At 45.3% G+C, this 26,003-nt stretch overlaps 1 protein-coding gene across 1 annotated transcript; it reads left to right on the top strand.

The window, feature by feature from the left end:
- Nucleotides 1-603: 603 nt before the first annotated feature.
- Nucleotides 604-25,938, top strand: mms22l (MMS22-like, DNA repair protein). The gene is made up of 26 exons (XM_061718206.1): nucleotides 604-729; nucleotides 2,942-3,121; nucleotides 3,283-3,408; nucleotides 3,597-3,649; nucleotides 4,416-4,503; nucleotides 4,641-4,818; nucleotides 6,469-6,562; nucleotides 6,671-6,801; nucleotides 6,951-7,064; nucleotides 7,709-7,885; nucleotides 8,325-8,387; nucleotides 8,487-8,606; nucleotides 11,464-11,699; nucleotides 15,420-15,636; nucleotides 15,734-16,023; nucleotides 19,272-19,456; nucleotides 20,778-20,928; nucleotides 21,481-21,620; nucleotides 22,383-22,525; nucleotides 22,748-22,904; nucleotides 23,064-23,209; nucleotides 23,321-23,532; nucleotides 24,410-24,576; nucleotides 24,711-24,807; nucleotides 24,936-25,103; nucleotides 25,250-25,938. The coding sequence occupies exons 2-26, from the start codon at nucleotides 2,949-2,951 to the stop codon at nucleotides 25,323-25,325; spliced, it is 3,702 nt and encodes a 1,233-aa protein (XP_061574190.1). The 5' UTR covers nucleotides 604-729; nucleotides 2,942-2,948; the 3' UTR covers nucleotides 25,326-25,938.
- Nucleotides 25,939-26,003: the final 65 nt, after the last annotated feature.

The raw sequence follows: 26,003 nt of genomic DNA, 5'->3' as shown, positions 1-26,003 counted from the left end.
AAATGGTGTGATGGCGAGAGGGACGTTTGGGAGAGACAGATCTGCATATGGAAATTAGGGCTCTACTTCCACCGCTGCATTATGTTGTTGAATGTTGTTGGGCGGAACCTGGAACCAAAAACTTACCTAACCCTCAGAACTGACAGGTGACATGAGTCCGCTATGTGATACGGGCATTTTTTTAATTATTTTAATCCTTTAAGGAATGTGGACATGTCAGATGTTTTATGAAAATTCCTTATTCAGTGTCTGAATTTATTTGACATAAACTGAACTCAACATGATGTTGCCCTTTTTAAAGTCAATTTGTTTATTTTTATCCTGGTAGCAAAAAAGAAAAATGTTGTATGTAGTACAAATAATTATCTTAAAGTCTTAAAGCTTCCGTGCAAATAAAAAACGGAGCATATGTGAATGAATATATTATTTATACATGACAACTTCAAAGTATCCAGCGGAACAAGCAAAGCCATAACGGAAGTACTCAGGAGGGAAACATCTTGATATTCTATTTGCAGCTCTTGGGATTCGTAGGCCACGCCCACTGTGAAACTTTGGGCCAATCCTCGGCTGCAGACCGGGTCTGCGCATGCGTGTAGTAAAGGCGCGGGAGAGCCTAAAAAAACCCAAACAAGAGTGTTCCTACGTTTGTAAAACCTGCTTATTTTCTTACCTTGAATTTTAGGAATCTTTATACCGTAAGACTCGTAAAAGAAGTGGAAATACAAGGTTAGTCATTGTTTCAGCTATCTCTGGCGGGTTTTGGGGTTGATTGTTGCGTTTCGTTTTCTGCAGAAGCCTTGCCTTTACCTTCTATGAACGGGACGTGCCTTCAGCATTATATGATTTATTATATTGTAAGCTTTATAACACATTGCTTACAGCAGGGGTTTTCAATTCCGGTCCTCGGGTCCCCTTGTCCTGCATGTTTTAGATGCTACCCTGCTTCAGCACACCGTGATACAAGTACCTGTGTCAACAACAGAGCTGTGCAGACCTTGGTGACAAGCTGAGGACCTTTAATCAGAATCAGGTGTGTTGGTGCAGGGAAACATCTGAAACATGCAGGACAGGGATTAAAGCCCCTGGCTTACAGTATTGTGAATGTTTACATTTATTGTATTTTAAAACTGAATTATATGTGTGTGTGTGTTTGTGTGTGTGTGTGTGTGTGTGTGTGTGTGTGTATGTATATATACATATATATATATATATATATATATATATATATATATATATATATATATATATATATATCAGTATATACACACAAAAAATACATGCAAACAATTTACTGCTTTATAATTCACTGTTTGAAAATACTATATATATATATATATACACACACGTGGACAAAATTGTTGGTACCCCTCAGTTAAAGAAGGAAAAACCCACAATTCTCACTGAAATCACTTGAAACTTACAAAAGTAACAATAAATAAAAATGTATTGAAAATTAAATAATCAAAATCAGCCATTACTTTTAAATTGTTGATTAACATAATTATTAAAAAAAACAAACTAATGAAATAGGGCTGGACAAAAATGATGGTACCCATAACTTAATATTTTGTTGCACAACCTTTTGAGGCAATCAATGCAATTAAACGATTTCTGTACAATGAGCGTTCTGCAGCTGTCAACAGGTATTTTGGCCCACTCCTCATGAGCAAACTGCTCCAGTTGTCTCAGGTTTGATGGGTGTCTTCTCCAAATGGCATGTTTCAGCTCCTTCCACAGATGTTCAATGGGATTCAGATCTGGGCTCATGGAAGGCCACTTTAGAATAGTCCAACGCTTTTCTCTCAGCCATTCTTGGGTGTTTTTGGCTGTGTGTTTTGGATCGTTGTCCTGTTGGAAGATCCATGACCTGCGACTGAGACCAAGCTTTCTGACATTAGGCAGCACATTTCTCTCCAGAATGCCTTGATAGTCTTCAGATTTCATTTTACCTTGCACACATTCAAGACACCCTGTGCCAGATGCAGCAAAGCAGCCCCAAAACATTACTGAGCCTCCTCCATGTTTCACCGTAGGGACAGTGTTCTTTTCTTCGTATGCTTGGTTTTTGAGTCTATGAACATAGAGTTGATGTGCCATAAAAAAGCGAGACTGGAATTTGCAAAAATGCATGTTGACAAGCCGCAAAGCTTCTGGTCTATGTTCATAGACTCAAAAACCAAGCATACGAAGAAAAGAACACTGTCCCTACGGTGAAACATGGAGGAGGCTCAATTTTCTGAGACAGTCCTGTGTGTGTGTGTGTGTGTGTGTGTGTGTGTGTGTGTGTGTGTGTGTGTGTGTGTGTGTGTGTGTGTGTGTGTGTGTGTGTGTGTGTGTGTGTGTGTGTGTGTGTGTGTGTGTGTGTGTGTGTGTGTGTGTGTGTGTGTGTGTGTGTGTGTGTGTGTGTGTGTGTGTGTGTGTGTGTGTGTGTGTGTGTGTGTGTGTGTGTGTGTGTGTGTGTGTGTGTGTGTGTGTGTATGTATGTGTATATGTATATATATATATATATATATATATAAAAACGTGATTAATTTCTTTTAAATTATTTTTTTTAACTTTTTTTACACTGTTGTTATTAAAGGTTAGGTGGCAGGAGGCTGCGGTCCATCAGGACCAAAACCTCACGCCATAAAAAAAGTTTCTTCCCGTCTGCAGCTCCTCGTCAACAAGGCCCCGGACCCCTCTCTCCCCCGTCCACCACACACTGTCCCCCCATCCCACTCTACGTTACATTAACGTAAAGACCCCACTTCTGACCTTATGCGTCACATTAACGCACATCCTAGGTCACCTTTGTACAGACTCATTACTCCAGCACTTTAAAACCAACATGTTGTACATTTTTTCCTTTAATATTATTTGTTCTATCACCAAAACAAATTCCTTGTGTGTCTTAAACTACTCGGCAATAAACTTCTTTCTGATTGTGATTCTGCAGCATCGTGATGGCTGAGGACTTCAGCCAGTCCCTGACTCCACCAGTTTCCCCGTTTCCAGCAGAGAGCCAGAGTGACCTGGCTCCCGCTCGGCCACCGTGCTTCTGCTGCTCTGAAGTGAAAGATGACCCCACCGGGCCACTCCCCGCAGAGGGATGTGTGGGGAGAGGTTCTCTGAAGCGGTACTGTCCACATCTGTCAGCTTAGCACAAATATAGTTGTGGTGTTTGGTACACCAGAAAGTATATTCCAGTTGCCTCTGTTAACTGATGTCATGGCATGAAATAAGAAATACTGCAAGAAAAACCTTTGTAAGTAATGTTTGTTGTCATTCCACCCGAAGGCTGCTGTTGCATCTTGACCCGGCACCCACTGAACATGAGTCAGACACGGTGGAGCTCTTTGGTTTCACCTGGATAACAGAGACGGCTCTGGTGGAGTCTACAAAGTTACTCTTTGGTATCTTAAGGTAATGAAAGATGTGACTGATATCATTTCAGATTACTTAATAGACAAAAAAATACTTAATACCTTGCTTTCTTTGGCACCTTGCATACCCTTCTCCTATCCTTTTCTTTTTGTTTACTAAAGAGATGTCTATCGAAGTTCATTCACAAATCTGTCCCTGGTATTATTTTGCTCTTTGTTGCTTTTCAGACAAAAGGTTTACGAGTTGGAGACTTCGGTACAATCCTGCTCACATGACTTTGGTAAGTCTATGTGCGAATGTGATCAACTATTGACATTTACAGCCTTTCAGATTTCATGCCTGCAGAGAAACTGCACTGTAACAAAATCATCCCTCCACTGGTGCACTTGGTACCTGGTATGAGCTGTTTGTACGCGATGCGTTTGACTTTGGTGCATCATGCCCGAACTGCTAAATCTTCGTCTTAAAACAGGGGTCACCAATCCTGGTCCTCGAGGGCCGGTGTCCTGCATGTTTTAGAGTTTTCTCTGCTTTAACACACCTGATTCTATTTAATCATCGTCATCAGCTTGTCATCCAGGGCTGCACAATTCTGTTAATGACACAGTCACTTGTATCATGGTGCAATGAAGCAGGAAAACATCTAAAACCTGCAGGGACACCGGCCCTCGGGGACCAGGATTGGTGACCCCTGTCTTAAAACTTAAAACTTTAACTTCAAACAAATATTTTCAAAAAACGATTACGGTACTAGATATTGACTTTTGAAATGTAATGTTAAATATGTTTTCGTTGGTTATTCTAATATCTTTTATTTATGACGCTGTAAGTGGAGGCAGAGTAACTGTGTAACAGTGAAGTTTAACGATAATACTCAATGACATTAACCAGGTATGAATGTGGTTGGTTTTGCATAATAACGGCATCTCTGAAGTGAGCACGCTCAGTGTTTGAACATACCTCACAGTTCAGTTGCAGTGTTTGGGCAGCTGGGAAACATGGCGGTGACATATCTTCTGCCATTCTCATCCCTCTTGTTTTTGCAGGACAGGCAGGAAATCTGCACTATGAAGCCGAAGATCTGCGACAACAGTGTGTCGAATTTCTTCAATATGTTAAAGTGTTCTTGCACAGGTAACGTTACATTCAATGTCCACACCGTCAGCACTGACTGAAGCATTTATATTACTGTATTACGGTGTTGTCATGTGATCAGCAGGTTTCACTGCATTTCCGTGATTATTTGTTTGCATCTTTCTGTGTTTGCTCAGATATTTTGAGCCCTCTGGATCCATGGATGAAGGCCACTCGCACCCGTTTGAGGAGCTGGAGCGTCAGCTCCCCTCCGCTCTCCTGGAGGAGCTGCTGGGTGTTACGCTCCTCACGGGTCGACTCAAGGACCTGCCTGCAAACGTTACAAGTGCTTTCAGTATACAGAACCACGGAACGGTACGTTTTAATGTTGGATACCCCGAGAGACCAGACCTACGCTCAGATATACAGAGATCATCATTTGTTAATGTATTTTATTTCCTTTTTTACATTTTTGCCATTAAGATTTATAACAAGGTGCACCAGCACAACTTTGTTTAACTCCCCCATGTGTCTTTTTGTTTAATCATCATGAAAACTAACTTAAAGGGGACCTATTATGGCATCTAATACCTATTTTAAACAGGCCTTGAATGTCTTAAAAACAAGCTTTTGATTGTTTTAGCTAAATAAATTAGAAATTCAGTCTCTAAGCCATGTCTTTATCTTCCCCGTTTCTCTGTGGGATTCTGAGTGGGCGGGGAGGCTATGATAATGAAGCACTGTGCTGATTGGCTGCCTGACGCGAATGGCGCGATACACCGCTACGAAAAAATGGCGGAAGCTCCGGCTGGCGGAGTTAGTTGTGGTTGTGGTTTCACGCATCGCTCCTGTTGTAATATCACGACAGGAGCAGAATCTGAACGACTCTTAGATCCTTAGATCCACAGACTGGACGGCTCATCCGGGCGGCTGTACAGACACTGCAGAATTTAGTTGCTTTCCTCCTTCTCTGAGTTGCCAGGCGACCACTTTATATATGTTAAAGCAAGAGAAAAACATGTTTTTCATAATAGGTCCCCTCTAACATTTAGAGAAAGCAGGAGCTGTGTGTGTACAGTGTGTGTGCGCCTACAGGTGTTAGTTTGATCTAAGCTTGCTGCCAGCATTGCGACCCAGGCTGGGATCAGTAGGAGTTTGTTTTCAACTACCTGCATCCAGTCGTTAAGTACGCTGATGTTGTTTGCTCTTTGCTTGGCCCTTTGAAATACCGAGTCCCAAAACTCTGATGAGGGTTAGATGTGGAATCACCAGGCAACCTCAGCTTGGCAAGAAATAAAATCCACTCAATCATGAAACTTTTAAGGTGAAGGTATTGTTTAAAAAAAAAAAGTATGTACAAAAACAACAAACTGTTTGCATTAACTACATGTGTGCAGATGCACTGACGCACATCTGACAGCAGTACTTTTAAATCCAGCAGAAGAAATGTATCATTTATTTTATTTAAATGCCATTTAAATTGTAATCCCATTCATGAGACACATCTAATTATTTACTAAAATCTAGTAGTGACCCTACTCAGATAACAAAAAAGTTAGTTATTTAAATAAAGCCAATATTCGACTTAACATTTACGAATATAAGTCCTCTCCACTGACTTCATGATAATTGCTTTGGTAATTAATAAACAGTCTAATCTAAAAACAACTGCTTTTTTGTAAATGAAGGTATTTATAATCAGGTATTGATTGATTTATTAGTACGGTATTATTTCTAAATATCCATGAGAAAAGCTTGATCATCATTCCTTGACTTTATTTTCACCGTAACATATAAAAGAAACTTATTATATTTCATAAACTGTCTATTTATTACAGAATAGTTTATTTATTAGTGATTGAGTTAAGTTGTGAAAACATGTTATAGTGCCTCGTCAAAGTCATTTTAGGCGGTGTTAAGCAGTGTCTGTCACGTGTGGGACTAGAAGTTTTATAGATGATTTTAAAACATTCACAACTCAGGTCCGTTCAGATCTGCTGACTTGGACTTTCATTCCTCCTACAGATTTTTCCTCCCTCCTGGCATCTATTGCACCTTCACCTTGACTTACACTGGTCAGTCTTGGAGATCCTGCACGTACTGAGTCACAAGATGCAAGGTACGAGTCGGAGCAGATTACTCAGGAACTAAACTCATTGAAATGCAGACTGTGGTTTGTATGTGTGTGTGTTAAATACTGAATCATTACCATGGAAACTGTCTCCAGGCCAGGTGGTGTATGCCCACCAGTTTGTAAACCTGACGGGAGAGAACCTGACTGACACCAGTCTGTTTGAGGAGCACCTGTGCGGCCTGCTCTGTGACCTCACAGGTCTGGCCATGGGCAAATACAGCAAGGTGGGTGGCTCGGTATTTCTGATGTTACCTGGTTGGCAGAAGCTATACAAGCACCAAATAGCCAACACAGTGTATTGATTAAAAAAGGAAAAGGCTGTGTACAGCAGAGCAGCAGTTGGTGGTGTTAAATGAATCCTGTTGATTTGTAGGTGAGGCCCACAGAGGCCTTGAGCAGCAGTCATTATCTCTGCAGCTGCACCAAAGAGCTCTGGGTCCTGCTCATGCACCTTCTGGAACACAGGAGTAAAACGCAGCACAAGCAGGTAAAATTAATACCAGCTAGGAATGGGCGATATTTCACCGTTCACGATATACCGTCCAAAAAATTCCCCACGGTAAGAATTTGTCATCTCGCGGTAAAAACGATAAATTCCCGTTGATGACGTTTTTGTGTAAAGCTGATTTATGGTTCTGCGTTAAATCGACACACAACGTACGGGAGGGAGGGAAGGAAGGGAGGGAGGAAGGGAGGAAGGGAGGAAGGGAGGGAGGAAGGAAGGAAGGGAGGAAGGAAGGAAGGAAGGAAGGAAGGGAGGATAAATTCCTGTTGATGACGTGTAACAAACATGGCGGAAGGCAGATCTGAGAGCGAGGAGCTTGATTCATTCCAGTTTTGCACTACAGGTGTAACTCATTTAATTGGTTTTTATCAATTAAATTTAATTGGTGTAGTTTAGTAGCATTTAGTATTCTTTTAGAGCAGTGTTTAGACTGAATGTGGTGATAGATTTATAGTTACAAAGGTGGAGTTGAATTGGTATTTTTTTTATCGTCATTTTTATCGTTATCCGGATAAATGCCAGAAATTATTGTGATAAATGTTTTAGTCCATACCGCCCATCCCTAATACCAGCATGTTTAAAGTTGCCAGAAACTGTGTCCAAATTCCACCGTGTGTCCCCTCTAGTCTTTCTGGAGCTACATGAACTCCCTGCTGAGGCCCCTGGTGTCGGGGAAGCCTGCAGCCGAGCACTTCAGTGGCCTTCCCACACACTGTAAAGACGCTCTGGGGTTCGCCTGGTGGCTGGTCACTCACCTGGCGGCGTTGGGCCAGTACGGTCGGAGCGGCGTCATCCAGAATGAGGTGAGAGGCACAACACAGGTGTTTGAAGGCATAAATATACAAGTGTTTAAATATATTTGTATTCATTTACATTCAGTGATGCTAAAATAAATGGCTTCACACTGAAATCTGTCCAGATGTATGAACAGCTGCGGTTTGTCTCCCAGTAAAACCTGATTTTTAACTTTTATGTCAAAAGTATAATAAAATGCAGTTCATCTAATTCATGTCAAAACTCATGAATACATGAATTCTACTTGGTAGCATTTTCTCTTCAGAATAGGTTAATTAAGTTAAGCACCACCGGAGAGCAGAGGGAAAGTATTGTTAAACCAGGTGTGATCTGATACGGGTTTAATTATGCACGCGGCAGCACTGTCGTTTACTCATTAGCCCGCTTTGGTTGTTTAAGTAGACAATGATGTGTTTCTTAAATGTTGATTTTCTTCCGTACATTCAGAAACATCTGGATGATAACTGGACGTTTATAGCAGAGCTGCTCAAGTATACATGTAACCCCAAGGTGAGCCCTGCTTCTACTCATTAGTACTTTTTTTTTAGCATTGTTTTTGTGTTTTCTGTAATAAAAACGGCAAAGCTCTTTGTGCGTTTGTAACCACAGGACGGTCTCGCTGAGGAGCAGGTCAGGATGCACGTCCACTGCTGCCTCAGTCTGTGTCTGCTGTGGGAGCCGAGCACCGCCGCCGTGTCCACGCTCTGGGATTACTTCAGCAAGAACCTGGTAACGTCAGAAACCCCAAAGCAAACATGAGAATCAAACACTGGCATCGATTTATTGTGCAGCATTTTCATTTGAAACCTAACCAGTGCAGTCAGGCTCCGACGCCTTGTTCTTTGCTAGTTAATTAAAGTTTGCATCACAGTTAAATTATAGGTTATAGTCAGTACTGGATGAGGGGGGATGGCATCCCCCCTGAAATAAAAACGGTCAAAATCATCCCCCCTGTAAAACTGCCATCCCCCCTTTCCATCCCTTATGTCATTTCATCAATGAATGTGGTTTTACTGCTATTTCAACATTTAGAGTCATCACCAGAAAAATAACTTATTTGACAATTTTCACCTGTTTCAAGTAAATTTTCACTTGAAATAAGTAGGAAAATCTGCCGGTGGGACAAGATTTATCTTCTCATTACAAAAATCTTGTCAGATTTTTCTACTTATTTTAAGTGAAAATCTACTTGAAACAGGTGAAAATTGTTGTTTTTTCCAGTGATGAGTCTTGTTTTAAGTGTAATGAGATTTATTTACTAAAATGAGACATTTTAACTAGAAATTAAAGCTGCAAGCAGCGATGAACGGGCCCTCGCACTCACGGCCACCGCCCCCCATAAGCATATCAGACCTGACAGCACCCACGACTTCCTATGTCAAACCATTCAAAAGTTATAGCAGAAAAAAGGGACAACCAATCAGAAGTAGGGGCGGGGCTAATTTAAGCCAATGAAGGTCAAGGACTCCATACAGAGTCTGATGACACCACCCACGACTCTCTATGTCAAACCATTCAAAAGTTATAGCAGGAAATAGGGACAACCAATCAAAAGAAGGGGCGGGGCTAATTTTCACTAATTATGGTCAAGGACTCTATACCGAGTCCCATGACACCACCCACGACTCTCTATGTCAAACCATTCAAAAGTTATGGCACAGAGAAGTATTCTAGGGGGGCGCTGTTGAGCCGTTGGGCCACGCCCATTAATGCAAACCATGAAATATCAAATGTATCACCAGGCCTGGCTTGCATGCAAAATTTGATGACTTTTGGAGAACTATCAAATATGGACCAATCAGATGAAGGGGTGGGCGCGCTTTTTGGCGTCTAGCGTCGCCACGGTAACACTTTTGAAAGAGAAAAGTAATGCGTGTAGTCGCAGGGTGAAGACGCACATTTTGATGTATAACACACCTGGGTGCACATTACGGTTTGGGCGGTATTAATTGCCGAAGGAATGTCATAAATTGCGCCAAAATTACACAATTAATTCAAAATGGCCGACATCCTGTTCGGTTTCGGCCATGGCGCCAAGAGACTTTTCTTTAAGTTGTGCCATGATACAGGTGTGTAACGATTTTCGTGCATGTACGTCAAACCGTATTGTGGGGCTTGAGGCACAAAGTTTTCCGGGGGGCGCTGTTGAGCCATTTTGCCACGCCCATTAATGCAAACCATGAAATATCAAAATTATCACCAGGCCTGGCTTGCATGCCAAATTTGGTGCCTTTTGGGGTGCTATCAAATATGGACCAATCAGATGAAGGGGGGGCGTGCTTTTTGGCGTCTAGCGTTGCCACAGTAACACTTTTGAAAGAGAAAAGTAATGCGCGTAGTCGCAGGATGGAGACGCACATTTTGATGTATAACACATCTGCGTTCATGATACGGTTCGGGCCGTATTAATTCTCGAAGGAATGGCATATATTGCTCCAAAATTACGTGATTCATTCAGAATGTTCAAAATGGCCGACTTCCTGTTCGGTTTCGACCATGGTGCCAAGAGACTTTTCTTTAAGTTGCAACATGATACAAGTGTGTACCGACTTTCGTTCATGTACGTCAAACCGTATTATGGGGCTTGAGGCGCAAAGTTTTTTCTGTCTGAACCAATCAGATGAAGGGTGGGCGCGCTTTTTGGCGTCTAGCGTCGCCACGGTAACGCTTTTGAGAGAGAAAAGTAATGCGTGGTGTCGGAGGATGGAGACGCACATTTTGATGTATAACACACCTGGGTGCTCGTTACGGTTCGGGCCGTATTAACTGCCGAAGGAATGGCATAAATTTCGCCAAAATGACACGACTAATTCAAAATGGCCGACATCCTGTTCGGTTTCGGGCATGACGCCAAGAGACTTTTCTTTAAGTTACGTCATGATACAGGCGTGTACCGATTTTCGTGCATGTACGTCAAACCGTATCGTGGGGCTTGAGGCACAAAGTTTTCAAGGGGGCGCTGTTGAGCCATTTTGCCACGCCCATTAATGCAAACCATTAAATATCAAATTTTTCGCCAGGCCTGGCTTGGGTGCAAAATTTGGTGACTTTTTGGGCACGTTTAGGGGGGCAAAAAGGCCCTCCTTTCGTCAGAAAAATAATAAGAATAATAATAAAAAAAATACAAATAATTCCTACAGATACAATAGGGCCTTCGCACTGAAGGTGCTCGGGCCCTAATAAGACAAATATTCTTGTTAAGATTTTGCGTTTTTGCAGTGATCCATTTTACTTATCCTTTATTTACGTATCCTGTATTTTACTTATCCAATATGACAGAGTCATATTGATAAGTTCAGAAAAGTGTTTTTTATTGTTGTGTTTTGATGTATTTGATGTAAGCCCAGTGGATATTTAAAGCTTACAGAAGGCTGCATTTAACTGCTGCTATGTCATTCCTGCACTATTTCTGCAGGTGTTTTGGTCAGTGCTATTATTTGTAATATATTATATTATTTGTAATCAGCACAAATTATCTGTCCCCATATGATAAAATCCACCATCCCCCTTGATATTTTTTTTACAACTCGAGTACTGGTTATAGCTGAGGTCTGGACAGTGAAACCACGCTGTTGCTCCTCTGCAGAACGCCGTGTTCACGGTGCCGTGGCTGGGGATGTCTGGCCTGGGCACGCTGTGCAAGACGCCCGTGGCCCTGCTGGAGCAGGCCCGCAGCTGCTGCCGTCCCCTTCCCCTCCACTCTCCGGGACACACCCAGCTCTACCGCTCTGCCAACTCCTTCCACATCTTCCTCCGAGTGCTGGCTCTGTGCCTCGCGCAGGACAGGGCTGGTGGAGTCCCACAGAGACAGATCAAGGGGAGGTAAGAATGAAGTGATGGCTCTGGAGCTTTGTAGTTCTCACCCCTTGAAAAGTAGGTCTCATCATCCTCCAACCACAGCGGAGTGGGATGTTGGAGTGGATTAGCTCCAGGAAATAACCACCATTCATGACTCGGGTTTTCAAGATTAGTTTTTTTTTTTTTTTTTCACCGTGATATTCAGACGTGGGTTCTGTTTAAACAGCTGTTTAGATTTGCATGCGTGTGTGTGTTTGTGTGTGTGTGTATACCTGCAGGGCTTCTTGGACAACATGTGTGTTTGCAAACTATCATGCGTTTGAGGCTTGTTTGTGTGCGTGCCAGGTGTGCCAGAGTCTCCCAGCGGATCTTTGATATTTGCTCAGGCCTAGCGGTGGAGCAGGTGTCTCAGGAGTCAACCACCTGCTCTTCAGCAGAGACCGGGGCCAAGGAGCCTCCGACTGATGCACATGCACACACACACACACACACACACACACACACACACACACGTGCAAGCTGTGCTCCTGCTTTTCAAGGTGGTTTGGTTTGGTGACTTGGTTTAAGAGTGCATGAAGCATCCGAACAGAGGGAGAGAGCGGCTCCATGCTGGAAGTAAAAGCCGGACGAGTTGACGTATATATCAGAACCAACGGCCGGACCACACAATGTCCCGCGGCAGCCGGGTGCCAGAGAGTGGCAGCCGTAGATAAATCCGCCTAATGACTTTCCTCTGTCTGGAATGTGCTCAGTAGCGCTGCAGACATGGGGGCTAATTAGCTAACGAGCGTGGCGGTTAATTCGCCTTAACGAAGCTGTATTGGTTTCCAACATGGATAGAGAGGAAAGCTCGGGCTGGGGGGGGTATGGAGGGGGTGGTGGGTGGTAGAAAAGCCTGGCAGCAGCCAGACTGGGCTGGGACGGGTCCAGCTTCTCCCTGCTCCACCTCCTTCCACCAGAAGCATCACCGCTGCCTCCTCCTCCTCCTCCGAGATCTCGGGAGGCGTGCCGACTGTGTCACTACAACGTTTCGGCAATGTTCCCGCTCCTGGCCGGGCTCTATGGGAACCGTGCAACAATCACATTAATGGGATTGACTGCGAGCATGTTGATCTACAATGCCAGGAGTGAGGAGCATCTGCTCATCTCTGTTTTAAAAAAACAAAAAAGAATCTGTCTGGAAAATAAAGAGGCGTGCAGGTTAGAGAGTCTCCACTGCTGCTCCCCAATGTGATGCTTACATCCCTGCTAAATATTACCCATTCATCTCCCTTCCCTCCCTCTCTGACTGCATGTTTGCCCCCCCTCTGGTCCCCTTCTGGGTGTGAATGAGCCAGATTCGGTGTTAACCTGGTCTTTACCAGCTCCCCCCTCCATTTTCACCACTCCTTTTATATCAGCCGTACTTCTTAAAGCGAGCTTGCCTTGGGATGCGCACTGTTTGTGTTTTGACCCAAACAGCAGCTCTGCTCACCTGTGTGGGTTGCATCTGTGAGCGTGTGTGGGGAGGGTGGGGGGGGGGGGGGGGGCAGCGGGGGCTCCAGCCGTCTGTGTTCTCCTGCCAGGCAAGCTGGATGCGAGTCTGTGCGCTTGTGTGGGGTTTTATTGATCTTTCCGTGGTGTTGCAGTAAATTGGTTTGGCTGTAGTGAGAGGGACCAAGCACCTACTGCTGTGTGTCTGAGTGTCTCTGACATTTAACATGATCTTTAAAGGCATTTCTCCACAGTGCCTGCAGGAGCTAACGGCGTGCTGGGTGGTTCTCTATTCTTACCGTCTCGCTCTCTCTCTCTCACACACACACACACACACTCACACACACACACACACACACATACACACACACACACACACACACCGGCTCTCCCCCGGAGCGCAGAAGGTGATGCTGTACACGGTGGGGGTGCAGAGTTCAGTTAGGGAGCATTGGAAGTCAGAGGTTTCAGCAAAACAAATCACCTGTGATGAGTTGGTCGGTGCAAGAACCAGACACTTGGAATTGAATTAAAAACTAGAAGAAACACTGCAACCATTTTCTTGTCTTGTTTTTGGAGGCACAATAACAAGAAAATGGATGTGAAGCGTTTTACTTTTTACTGGTTGCCAGCATCCATTTTCCATAAAATATGGCTTGATATTTATTGAAATTAATGATAAAGAAACACAATGTGATTAATCTGATGAAACTAAGAATTAAACACATCCGTTAAGCCTTTGCAGTGTTGGGGGAGAGTAAGTGACCCTGTGTTGATGTCCTTACCTGTGGACCGTCACAGGGTTCAGGGGCTATTTTTCCTCACAGCTTTTGACAGATCTGCTTCAGCTTGGACACTCGTGGTCGTTCCACTGCATCTGTACGGTTCCCGGGCTCTTACTGGGCTGCTTTTTCCCCGCTCTTCTCTGAAGGGGTTCTGTGATGGATTCTTCTTTGATGTCTGGGGTCATTGTCCCGCTGACTCGCCCAGCTCCCCAGCTTCAGCCAGTGGGCAGCTATCCTGAGACCCGCGCAGCATTCTTCTTTACAGAACTGCTCCAGGTCGGAGAACTGTGCGGGACGTCTGGTGTGAATGGCTCTCTCTGGGACATTTTACGGCATCTTTGAGGGTGAAGGTCTGGGATGTGACCGAACTCCTCTAAAAGGCGCATTTATTTTCTTCTGAAGCCATTCTGCGCTGGATTTACTTTGATGCTGGGGGTCGTCGTTGTGCTGCATCACCCAACGCCTGCTAAGCTTCAGCTGGCAGACGGCCACCCTCATGTTAGGCTGCAGGATATTTTGGTAAACTTGGATAGACTGGATCTTGCCTCGATGATGGCAAGTAAACCAGCCCCGAGGCAGCAACGCAAGGCCAAAATCACCATGGGGTCTCCAGCATACTCCACTGTTGGGAAGATGTTTGGATGTTGGGAGGGTCCCCTTTTTTTTTTTTTTCTCTCCCCAATTTAATTTGATAAAACTTTTAATATGTATTTATTTTTTGTTTCATTAAAAGCCTCTGTGGTGTTTTTCTGTGGAAACACCTTGTTCAAATGACTTGCATGTGATAGATTCATAAACGGCTACATCTGTCAGCTCCAGTGACGTCTTCAACCGTTAGTCGCAGGTTCTTCTTGACCCGATTGATTCTGTGTCGTTCCTTTGGACTTATCTTGGCTGGAGGAAGACTAGCCGCAGTTTGTGTAACTGTGGACTATTGAACATGTAAACACACTGAAATGACGTTATAGCTCTTCCCATCCTCAAGCAGACCAACTACTCACCACCATCATCATCATCATCATCATCATCATCATCATCATCATCATCATCATCATCATCATCATCATTGAGATGTCTGAAGACAACTCTTTTTGCTCGGGTTCGTTAGCTTCAGCAGATGATTGTTATGAGCAGAAAGCTCAAAATCTTTCAGGTGTCTTTTATTGAAATAGCTGTATGTCGCACTTCCAAGTTCAGCTCCCTCAGTCGGCTCCAGCCATGCAAACTACTGACTCCAGTTCATTTTCACTGAAGTATTTAATACCGTGAGTTCACTTTCTGTTTCCACCAGGACAGTGAATGATTGAGGAATTACGGCTGTAATCAGCTTAAAAACACATGTGTTTGTCATTAAGTTGAAGATTTTGGTGAATTAATGTAGAAAGACGGTTAATTTTTCTTGCCACTGTATTTCAAAGACCAGATGATGCACTCTCTCTCTTTAATGACCTCTTAGCTCTGTACTGTCTCATTCCTGTATTTCCAGGATTTACTCCAAGTTCTCGTCGAGGAAGATGCAGGAGCTGTCTGAAGCGGGCCTCATGAACTTCCTGCTGCTGTTCCTGGTGGTGGCCAGGCAGGTGGAGCTGGAGGACGTGGCCAGCAGAGCCTGTGAGCTCCTCAGTCTTCTGCCCCCTAACTGCTCCCTTTCACATCGCACGCTGGTCTGGAGAGGGCAGCTGTCTCTGCTGTTGCTTTTCCAGGTATGTTTACGTATCTTCACATTGGATTAAGCACATTGTAATAAACTGAGAATAGAGACTCCAATTTTTCTGATTGATCATCTGGTGTTTAATACAGGAGAGAGGTCTGGATGTTGGTGTGCTGGCTCGGGGCTTGGCCTTCGCTTTTAACGAGACCGCCAAGGAGTTCTACAGTAAGACCACGGAGGTCTCTCGGAGACTTCAGCTCTGGGGCCCGCTTGGCTCCTACGTGGAGGGCGTGGCCGAGGTGTTTGAAACCAGCCCCAGTCTCAGCCTGTCGGAGGAGAAGCTGCTCAACGAAGGGTTTGATTGGTTGCTCCCTGCTTGCCGCCAGTCGGAGCTGAACTCTGCGCTGGGCTTTCTGCAGAACGTCCTTGCGCAGCTCAGGTGAGATTATCATCAGCTTCCTCGTGTCTCTTACTTTTTACATAACTCCCTTCATTAAGTGATCGCAACTCCCCCTTTTTTCTTTTTTTTGTGACTCTAGTGGCCTTTTATTTTGAAAGTGGTTAGATGGGAAACTTGGGTAGAGAGAGAAGTAAAGTAAAGAGCCACAGGCCGGGATTCGAACCCGCAGCGCCAGCGCGAGGGCGATAGCCTCTGTAAACGGTGCGCCCACTCAACCAACGGAGCTATCCAGGGCCTTGACAGATGGTGGACACATTCAAGCAAATGTTGTTTTGTTTTCCGTGGCGAGGCCAAGCTGAGCTTTTATCAAGTTGTTCCAGCAGAAGAGAGTCTCCTCCGCTCTCCCCAGCCCGCCCACTTCTCATCCTGACAATAGGACGATTGTGCAGTCGGCAGGATGAACGTCTGTAAAGAATATGTGTGGTGCTGAGGCCCCCGGTGGTCTCAGGAGGTCTGCTGACCCGCGCGTCACCCTGGCCAGGTGCCGCCTCAGCCCTGGTGACGGTTACGGGCCCAGGGGCCCCACTACGGACCCCCCTGTGGGTTTGAGGACGCCACCAGGGCTGCGGGCGGCTGAGAGACGGTGGTCAGCAGAGCATCGGAGCGGGTTCAGCGCTAGGACAGAGGTGTTTGTTACACGAACGACCCCAGCTGAAGGTTCCAGCTCCACGGCTGAAACAGTGGCCGTTTATGCGGAGAGAGAGATGTGGGAACACGGGTGACGGCAGACGGAAGTCGGGCGAGAGTTGAAGACTGTAGAGCGGTGACTGATGTGTATCTGGATCATCTTTACTGTCCCCTGGGCTGCTTTGGTTCTCAGCAGTAGTCTAAACATATTTAGCAGTCGTATAAAGAAATTATGTTATAAAGAGAAATACAAAATCACGTGCACAATAGGGATGGGCCGTATGGACTAAAAAATGAATCACGATAATTTCTGGGATTTATCCCGATAACGATAAAAAAAATACCAATTCAACTCCACCTTTTTAACTATAAATCTATCTCGCTCTCAGATCCGCCATCTTTGTTACACAATAACGTCATCAACAGGAGTTTATCTTTCTTTCTTTCTTTCTTTCTTTCTTTCTTTCTTTCTTTCTTTCTTTCTTTCTTTCTTTCTTTCTTTCTTTCTTTCTTTCTTTCTTTCTTTCTTTCTTTCTTTCTTTCTTTCTTTCTTTCTTTCTTTCTTTCTTTCTTTCTTTCTTTCTTTCTTTCTTTCTTTCTTTCTTTCATGTTAAAAGTCATCTGATTGTTGCAGGTTAAACAACAACACATGACTTTTCTGACTGCCATTATTTAATTAGCTTTTATTTTCTTTTGTTGTTTATTTAGCAGCAAAAAAAAGGGGTGAAAAAAATACCTTGATGATGTAAAAGCTGATGATGCACCTTCAGCAGCAGCACCTTGGAGTTGTAAAACTTTTGCATATAGCTGCAGATTTTCAGTCAAATCTTTGTCACCGTAACTTTGCTTATCAGTCATACGAGATATGACTAAAATGATCAGATATAAGCTCTTTTACACTTTGTCTCCTTTGTAACACCTGTAGTACGAGCTACTACTATTATAAAATATGAGCCATATCCTCTATTTTCTTCTTTTTGCATTTGACTTTTCTAATTCTCAAACTTCCCATCTCATGCCTGAAAGATGGAGCGCATTCATTACACTAACAACTCCCATGGGCCCTCTGTGTCATGTCCAGAGCCGCGCTGACCCATTAAGCCAAATAAGAACATACCATGCGCTCTCTTTCCAATTCATCCCCCCAAATTAAACATAATTCTTCAGCCTGGCAATTCTCGATATGTCTTTGTGATTAATACCTTTCCTGTGACACAATTAATGGGTAATTATGTAGCTTGGCAAATTTAGACCGTGCATCATTATGTCTATTAAGAGCCACGTGGAATCTGCACACATTATGAGAATTACCCTGATGCAGCGTAGGGTCCGAGCGCTCACTGTTGATGGCCATTGTCATGGTGCCGAGGCAGAAAACTAATCACAGGCGTAATTCCTCTGTTTGATTTCTTCCCATGACCCTCTGCTTTGGGACGGTGGGGATGTTTCTGGTTGATGAGATGAGCTGACATTGGCGCACCCTGTTGGATCCGTTTTTGGCACAAACGATTAATCCCTTTCTCCTCGGCTTGATGGAAAACCAGCTTTCCTGTGAAACATTTAACACCCTTTTTCTCAGGTCAGTCAAAGACTGTTGATGTTGACGCGAGGAATCTACAATCGCTTCATATTATATTGAAGTGCTTGAAGAAAATGAGGCGAGAACATGGACAGGAGAGAGTAGCAGCCTGCGTGTGTTTGAGGGATTTCCGTGTGGCGTTATCAGGGTGCTCTGATTCAGTTACAAGTGTCCGTGTAGTGGCTGCAGCTGGGTGTCAGGCTGGCTGTACGCCCAGTGGTGTTGGGAGTGTCATGTGCATGTGTGTGTCTACATAAGAAGCCACAGAGATACAGATTAAGTGTGGTCTCTGACGATGTCTCGTACAATGAGGGTTGATGGGTGTGAAAGGCCCATTCCACACTAGTAACGAGGCTAATGAATTCAGACTCTAATCGATTGTTTCAGCTCTCTCTGGATTAGATGCAACCTTGCTGGAAGGGAAGACACCATTGATGTGTGTATGTGTGTGAGTGTGTGCATGGATGAGTACCTTAGCAGCACTGGTGCAAGGCTGTGGAAGGAGAGGGGTTGCGGGTTCCTCTCAGCCTTCCCTTCTTCCCCACTACACCTTAACCCCTGCTTCTCCGCGCTCCCATCCGGGTGAATGAGGGGGACAGAGGGATCATCTCCAGTCTAAATGAGATTACAGCTCCTTCAGCTGCTTATCAGGACTAATGCCAGCCACTGTGGGGCTGCCGTGGCGGCTGGGGCCAGGGATGAGCCCGGAGAGCCCCAGCACAGTCTGTGTACAGGGGATCAGCATTAGGCTCCACTCTGTGCCGATAATATCCTCCTTCCCCACACCTTCCTCCACCCCTACTGCTTCACACCGCAGCGCTCCGCCGCACCCAGTAATCCCTCCTGAGAGAGGGGAGTGAAAGCACATGAAGGAGAAGTGAAAGAGAGAAACAGGGGAGTAGAAGGATTTGAAAAGGAGGAGAGCGGAGGTGGGGCGGCGCTCGTACACAAGAGGGAGCGCGGCGTCAGATTAATTTTTCCCTCCTCGGTTTTTTGTGCATGTGCCCCCGTGTCCTTCCAGACGGGTCCATCAGCGCAGCGGCGTCCAGTCGGCACCCGCCCCGGCTCGGGCTCCCGCCGGCACCAGTGCGATGAGAGAGCGCCACCTGGCGGTGGCCGCTGCCCTGTGGAGGCACTTCTTCCCCTTCCTGCGCGGCCTGCGCCTCTCGCAGACGCCCCCAGCACCGCTGGCAGACGCTGCTGCAGGTCAGTGACGTCCCCCGGGGGGAAGGGGGGACACCAGAGGAACGGGGAGACGAGGGGGCCCAAAGCACTTCAAACAAGATTTCACCTTATGACTTTATGAGACTGAATATTAAAATTGATTTTTCTTTTTTTATATAATGATGTGAAAATTCATAAAAAGAAAGCAGCTATGAATTTTTGCAAGTTTGGTTCATTTAACCGGAAGGAAGGAAGGAAGGAAGGAAGGAAGGAAGGAAGGAAGGAAGGAAGGAAGGAAGGAAGGAAGGAAGGAAGGAAGGAAGGAAGGAAGGAAGGAAGGAAGGAAGGAAGGAAGGAAGGAAGGAAGGAAGGAAGGAAGGAAGGAAGGAAGGAAGGAAGGAAGGAAGGAGAGAGAAAAGAGGAAGGAAGGAAGGAAGGAAGGAAGGAAGGAAGGAGAGAGAAAAGAGGAAGGAAGGAAGGAAGGAAGGAAGGAAGGAAGGAAGGAAGGAAGGAGAGAGAAAAGAGGAAGGAAGGAAGGAAGGAAGGAAGGAAGGAAGGAGAGAGAAAAGAGGAAGGAAGGAAGGAAGGAAGGAAGGAGAGAGAAAAGAGGAAGGAAGGAAGGAAGGAAGGAAGGAAGGAAGGAAGGAGAGAGAAAAGAGGAAGGAAGGAAGGAAGGAAGGAAGGAAGGAAGGAAGGAGAGAGAAAAGAGGAAGGAAGGAAGGAAGGAAGGAAGGAGAGAGCAGGAGGAAGGAAGGAAGGAAGGAAGGAAGGAAGGAAGGAAGGAGAGAGCAGGAGGAAGGAAGGAGAGAGCAGAAGGAAGGAAGGAAGGAAGGAAGGAAGGAAGGAAGGAAGGAGAGAGAAAAGAGGAAGGAAGGAAGGAAGGAGAGAGAAAAGAGGAAGGAAGGAAGGAAGGAAGGAAGGAGAAAAGAGGAAGGAAGGAAGGAAGGAAGGAAGGAAGGAAGGAAGGAAGGAGAAAAGAGGAAGGAAGGAAGGAAGGAAGGAAGGAAGGAAGGAAGGAAGGAAGGAGAAAAGAGGAAGGAAGGAAGGAAGGAGAAAAGAGGAAGGAAGGAAGGAAGGAAGGAAGGAAGGAAGGAAGGAAGGAAGGAAGGAGCAGGAGGAAGGAAGGGAGAAAAGAGGAAGGAAGGAAGGAAGGAAGGAAGGAAGGAAGGAAGGAAGGAAGGAAGGAAGGAAGGAAGGAAGGAAGGAAGGAAGGAAGGAAGGAAGGAAGGAAGGAAGGAAGGAAGGAAGGAAGGAAGGAAGGAAGGAGAATTAGGTCATTTTGACAGTACAAGGGTTAAGAATAAAAGATAATCAGATAACATGGAAAAGACTCCCATATTTGCATGTTTGTTTAATCTCTCAGGGTTTACCCTGCTGGCCCTGGACATGCCCAGCTCGGCCCCTCAGGACCTCCAGCCCAACCCGGTCCAGTCCATCATGCAGTCCTTCAGCTGGGACGACATGGTCCACCCGCTGCTCGTGACCCGCTACCTTCCCCACGTGCTCCAGAACAGGTAGCTACGCTCAAAAGTTCCTCCTTACGGCCCATCTCAATCACGAGACATTTTTAAAAGCTCAGCTCTGTTACGCTGGAACGACGCTCCATCACAGTGCACAATCTCATGAATAAATTAAGACGAGGAGTTTCCTTGGTGTTTTCAAAGTGGGTATTATTGATGAAATTACATTCACACATCTAAACAGAATACAAAATGTACAGGATCTTCAAAATGACTCTCAAGGGGACAAAGGGTCGTAATTATCTGAGCTTCTGAGTCCGACTTCAGACAGACATGAGCTATAAGGAGTCTAAATGTGGAACAAAGACACAGCTGTTGTACATTACATCCCTCCTGTCAGCCGTCGTTTCATTATCATCTGAGCTCTTACTATAAAACGCTTTAATTCTGGTTAAAAATCAATGAAATTACTTTCTGTCAGAATTTTTAAAAAGTATGTGCTTAGCTGAACATCATCATCGTATTTGTTTTTCATGCGTTACATCTCGCTGTTTACAAATGGTGTTGGTTTATGTCGAATGTTTATCCGTGTGGCTGCGTTTCCAGTGAGCTGGCGTCTTCTCTGAACGGGGGCTCCAGTGTCGCCGTGCAGGGGTCGGCGCAGGCCCTGTCAGTGCGAGCCTGGTTCAGGTGTGTCTTACAGCAACACCTGCACAAGAACCCCGATGGGACGGACACCAGAGCAGGTGCGTGTGTTATTAATGATCCAAACTGCATTTCCCACCACATGCACCCGTCTCTTTTACTTCCTTTTACTTTCCAAATCTCTTTAACCCTTGTGCTGTCTTTGGGTCAAGGGAGGGTGAAGGGAGAAAAGAAGGAATGAAGGAAAGAAGGGAGGAAAGCAAGCAAGGAAGAGAGAAAGGAGGAAAGAAGGAAGGAAGTAGGAAAGGGAGTAAGGAAGGGAGAAAAGATGTAAGGAAGGGAGAAAGGAGGAAGGGAGGAAGAAAAGATGTAAGGAAGGGAGAAAGGAGGAAAGAAGGAAGGAAGTAGGAAAGGGAGTAAGGAAGGGAGAAAAGATGGAAGGAAGGAAAGAAGGGAGCAATGGAAGGAAGGGAGAAAGGAGGAAAGAATGAAGGAAGTAGGAAAGGGAGTAAGAAAGGGAGGAAAGATGGAAGGAAGGAAAGAAGGAAGAAAAGGAAAGAAGGGAGGGAAGAAGGAAGGAATGGAGAAAATAAGGAAAGAAGGAAGGAAAAGCAAAGAAGGTAATAAAGGAACGAATGACGCAAGGGAGGTAGGAAGAAAAAGGAGTAAAGGAGGGTAAAAAAGGAGGAAAGGAAGAAGGAAGGAGAGAGCATGGCAGGAGGAAAGAAGGATAGAAGAATTGGGTCATTTTGACCCAGAGACAGCACAAGGGTTAATGGTGGTGTTTTACACACCAGCGAGTGTCTGGTAAAGAAGAGTGTGCTGCAGCTGAGTAGCCGGTGTTGGTGTGTTCTCTCCTCCAGGTCGCACCGTGGGGGAGCAGCTGTGTGAGCTGACCCGGCTGGTGCTCAGGCTCCCCGAGGTGGAAGAGATCCTGCAAAGAGCCGGTTCCCATCCCACAGACGCCAGAGCGGAGCCCACTGCAGCCCTGGAGATGTTTGTCAAGGTAACGCATGGACCGGGGTGGATCAGCAACTCAGATTAGTTTATAAAACACTCGTAACTCGGCGTATTTGAGAGTAAAAGTATTAACCTTTACATAAGTTGTACGCTATGTGATGTATTCTGACTGTGTCGTGATCATATCACGTCTCTACTGCTGCCGCCGGCGTTTACATGGAAATGTTTAAACAAATTCCCGCCGTTAACTGTTTCCACGTGGTGCCAGGCTGTGGGCGGTGTGTACGCTGGACTGTCAGTCCTGTCCGAGCGCTCGGCCCTGGTAACCAGGGCCCTGGACTACATCGGGGACATCCTGAAACACATCAAACCGTACGTGGTCAGCAAGAACCAGGAGGGCTTGCAGCTGGCGTACTGGGCCGTGGGTAAGTGCCGAGTCAGCAGACTGGAAAGATATCCCACAATGCAGGTCCTGCTCTTTCTTTCTATTTGTTTTGAATCATAGTGCAGCTCTGGTCATGAGCTGGAGTTACTAATAATTCCAGTTGTCTGTCTGACTCGATGACTCTATCGAATGCACCCAGGTCTCATAGTGAAGCACTGGAGCCCCCTGCTGGCCACGTCTAAAGCTCAGCAGCTGCTGTTCCGGATCGTGGACAGTCTGCTGCTCCCCCACCACCTCCCCCAGCCGGACAAAGCTCTGAGGGACAACCTGCCCCTGTATCTACAGGTACGTTTAAAGAAACAATCACGTTTATGCAGCAGTTAAAGTACACCGCTGTTCTTGTAAGGAGTTTGGTGTGATAGAAACATAAGCCCAGGTTTCTGTGTTCCCTTGTAGGGTCTCTCTGTGGCCTCAAGTGTGTCTCAGTCACAGGGGGCTTACCTCAAGCAGCAGCTTCGCTCAGTCACCCGCAGGTATCTGGACCATTTTCTCCCTGCGTCCCCTGCGATCGGCGTCATCAGCAACCACCCGGTGCTGCTGGGGGCCTGCGAGACCAGCCCCACCGTGCGGGGAGCGGCGCTGAGGAGGAGCATCCTCCAGGTGCTCTGGTGGGTCTCTGGAGCTGAGATGTGCTGTTCCCAGTACTCGAGTTGTAAAAAAAAATCAAGGGGGATGGTGGATTTTATCATATGGGGACAGATAATTTGTGCTGATTACAAATAATATAATATATTACAAATAATAGCAGTGACCAAAACACCTGCAGAAATACTGCGGTAATGACATAGCAGCAGTTAAATGCAGCCTTCTGTAAGCTTTAAATATCCACTGGGCTTACATCAAATACATCAAAACACAACAATAAAAAACAGTTTTCTGAACTTATCAATATGACTCTGTCCTTCACAGGATAAGTAACATAGATCACTGCAAAAACTCAAAATCTTAACAAGAATATTTGTCTTATTTCTAGTTAAAATGTATCATTTTAGTAAAAAAATCTCATTACACTTAAAACAAGACTCATCACTGGAAAAAACAATTTTCACCTGTTTCAAGTAGATTTTCACTTAAAATAAGTAGAAAAATCTGCCAGTGGAACGAGATTGTTTTGCTTGTAATAAGAAGATAAATCTTGTCCCACTGGCAGGTTTTCCTACTTATTTCAAGTGAAAATAAAAAAAACAGTTGTCAAATAAGTTATTTTTCTGGTGATGACTCTAGATGTTGAAATAGCAGTAAACCCACATTCATTGATGAAATGACATAAGGGATGGAAAGGGGGGATGTCAGTTTTACAGGGGGGATGATTTTGACCATTTTTATTTCAGGGGGGGATGCCATCCCCCCTCATCCCCCCTCAACTCCAGTACTGGCTGTTCCCATGTTCACCCTCGTCTCACATGATCTGACTCCAGTTTGAATCTACGATGCAGTTATTCCTCCACAGTTCTGGTAACAGTGAATGTCCCTCTGACTCCACAGTGAGAACTTCCTGCAGTTTAAGGGTCACGCCCCCCCTCCTCGCCTGGCGTCGGTCCTGATGTTCCTGTTGGAGCTCCTGAGACGAAACGGCGACTCTGACGTGACGCTGCTGGTCCTGCCGCTCCCCCCTCTGCTGCGGTGTCTGATGCTGGTCAACGAGCCACAAGGTACCATCAGCAGCCCAAACGTCCCCCTTAACGGGGGGATATTAACCACATATTTGAGATTCTACTTACACGGAGTCGTAGAGTGTTGCATAACCGCTTTTTTGATTCATCACTGAACATATTGAATATTGTAGTGAGGAAGACCAGCACGGATGCATTGCAGCTTGTGGTGGAGCGATGTGCTGCTGCGTCTACAGAAGCACCGTGTGAGCAGATGATCACCGTCTTACGGTAACTAACTCTAATGTGGAGTTAAGCAGAGTTTGACTGCCTAATCTGTGAAACGCACAATTTTTATGATTCCTGTTTTATTGAATACAATATCAAATGTACTTTGCATGTCACATCCCTGCTCTCAGGTCCTTCGCGCAGGAGAACGAGGGAATGTACGACAGGCAGGTGTACGGCGTCCTGGAGACGGTGGCCGTCTTGGATCCCACCGTGGTCCAAGCTCTCGTTCCCAACCTGTCTGTGAGTCTGAGAAACTGTGAACACAAAAGAGGACTGGGCAAGAACATCGCCTTGAGGTGAGCAAGCGTCTGACTCACACATGCTGTTCAACGCCTTCAGCTATTCTTAAGTTGTCTAGACAATAAGAAGGTGGCATACAAAACCTGCAACATTCTGCAGCTGTGCATTTTGCTGAATATGACACATCTTTTGTGTTTAACAGGAGTGCGTATATAAAGTTGCTGCGTCTCCTTGGAGACGGAGGGCAGGCTGAAATAACCAGTCTGGAGAGCGACTAAGATCCTCCAGGAAGAGGGCCAACTCCGGTTCTGGGGGTCACTTGTGCTTACTGAACTTTGGGCATTTTTTAGCACAAGGTTGTAAATAATGTACATATAATATAAAAGGTTGAGCCTTACAGCTGATTTAAGCAAATGTTTTATTAATGAAATAAAATGTGACAATAAATGTGCTTCGAAGCCGGTCTACTTTTATTTTGAGTTCCCTGGGAGAGTGAGGAATGGGAGCTATTATGCCAGCTATTAGAACCTGATTTCTCTGGCTCTCTCAGCGGCAGCTCTGATGACAGTCCTGGCTGAGACCAAAGAGTTCAATATAAAAAAGAGAGAGAATCGGTGAGGAAGTACTGCTTGTTCCGATCCTTTTTCCCTGTCGACTTTCTAAGTCGGGGCAATCTCTTGCAATTCAGCCTTAGTTTGCACGTAATCACATGAAGTCTCTCTCCTGTCTCCCACAATCACCAAGTACCATTTTCTGTCATCGCTAGTCATTTTTCAGCCTCATCAAAATGCAATAAACGTTCTGATCGGAGCAGCCTTCTGCTGCACGGTTTCCTGTTCTCCAGCACAGCATCTGCACAGACAGCTAGCAGTGGACAGATGCATTCAAATGTGTAACTGTTGCTGCAAAATAAATCTCTGAGCACTGAAACTTGGTCATCCTGCTCTCACAAACGC

The sequence above is a fragment of the Cololabis saira genome, chromosome 3, assembly GCF_033807715.1.
Source record: "Cololabis saira isolate AMF1-May2022 chromosome 3, fColSai1.1, whole genome shotgun sequence".
Lineage (NCBI taxonomy): Eukaryota > Metazoa > Chordata > Actinopteri > Beloniformes > Belonidae > Cololabis > Cololabis saira.
Note: the sequence above shows the minus strand (reverse complement) of the source record. Positions and strands in the feature narration are given on the sequence as shown.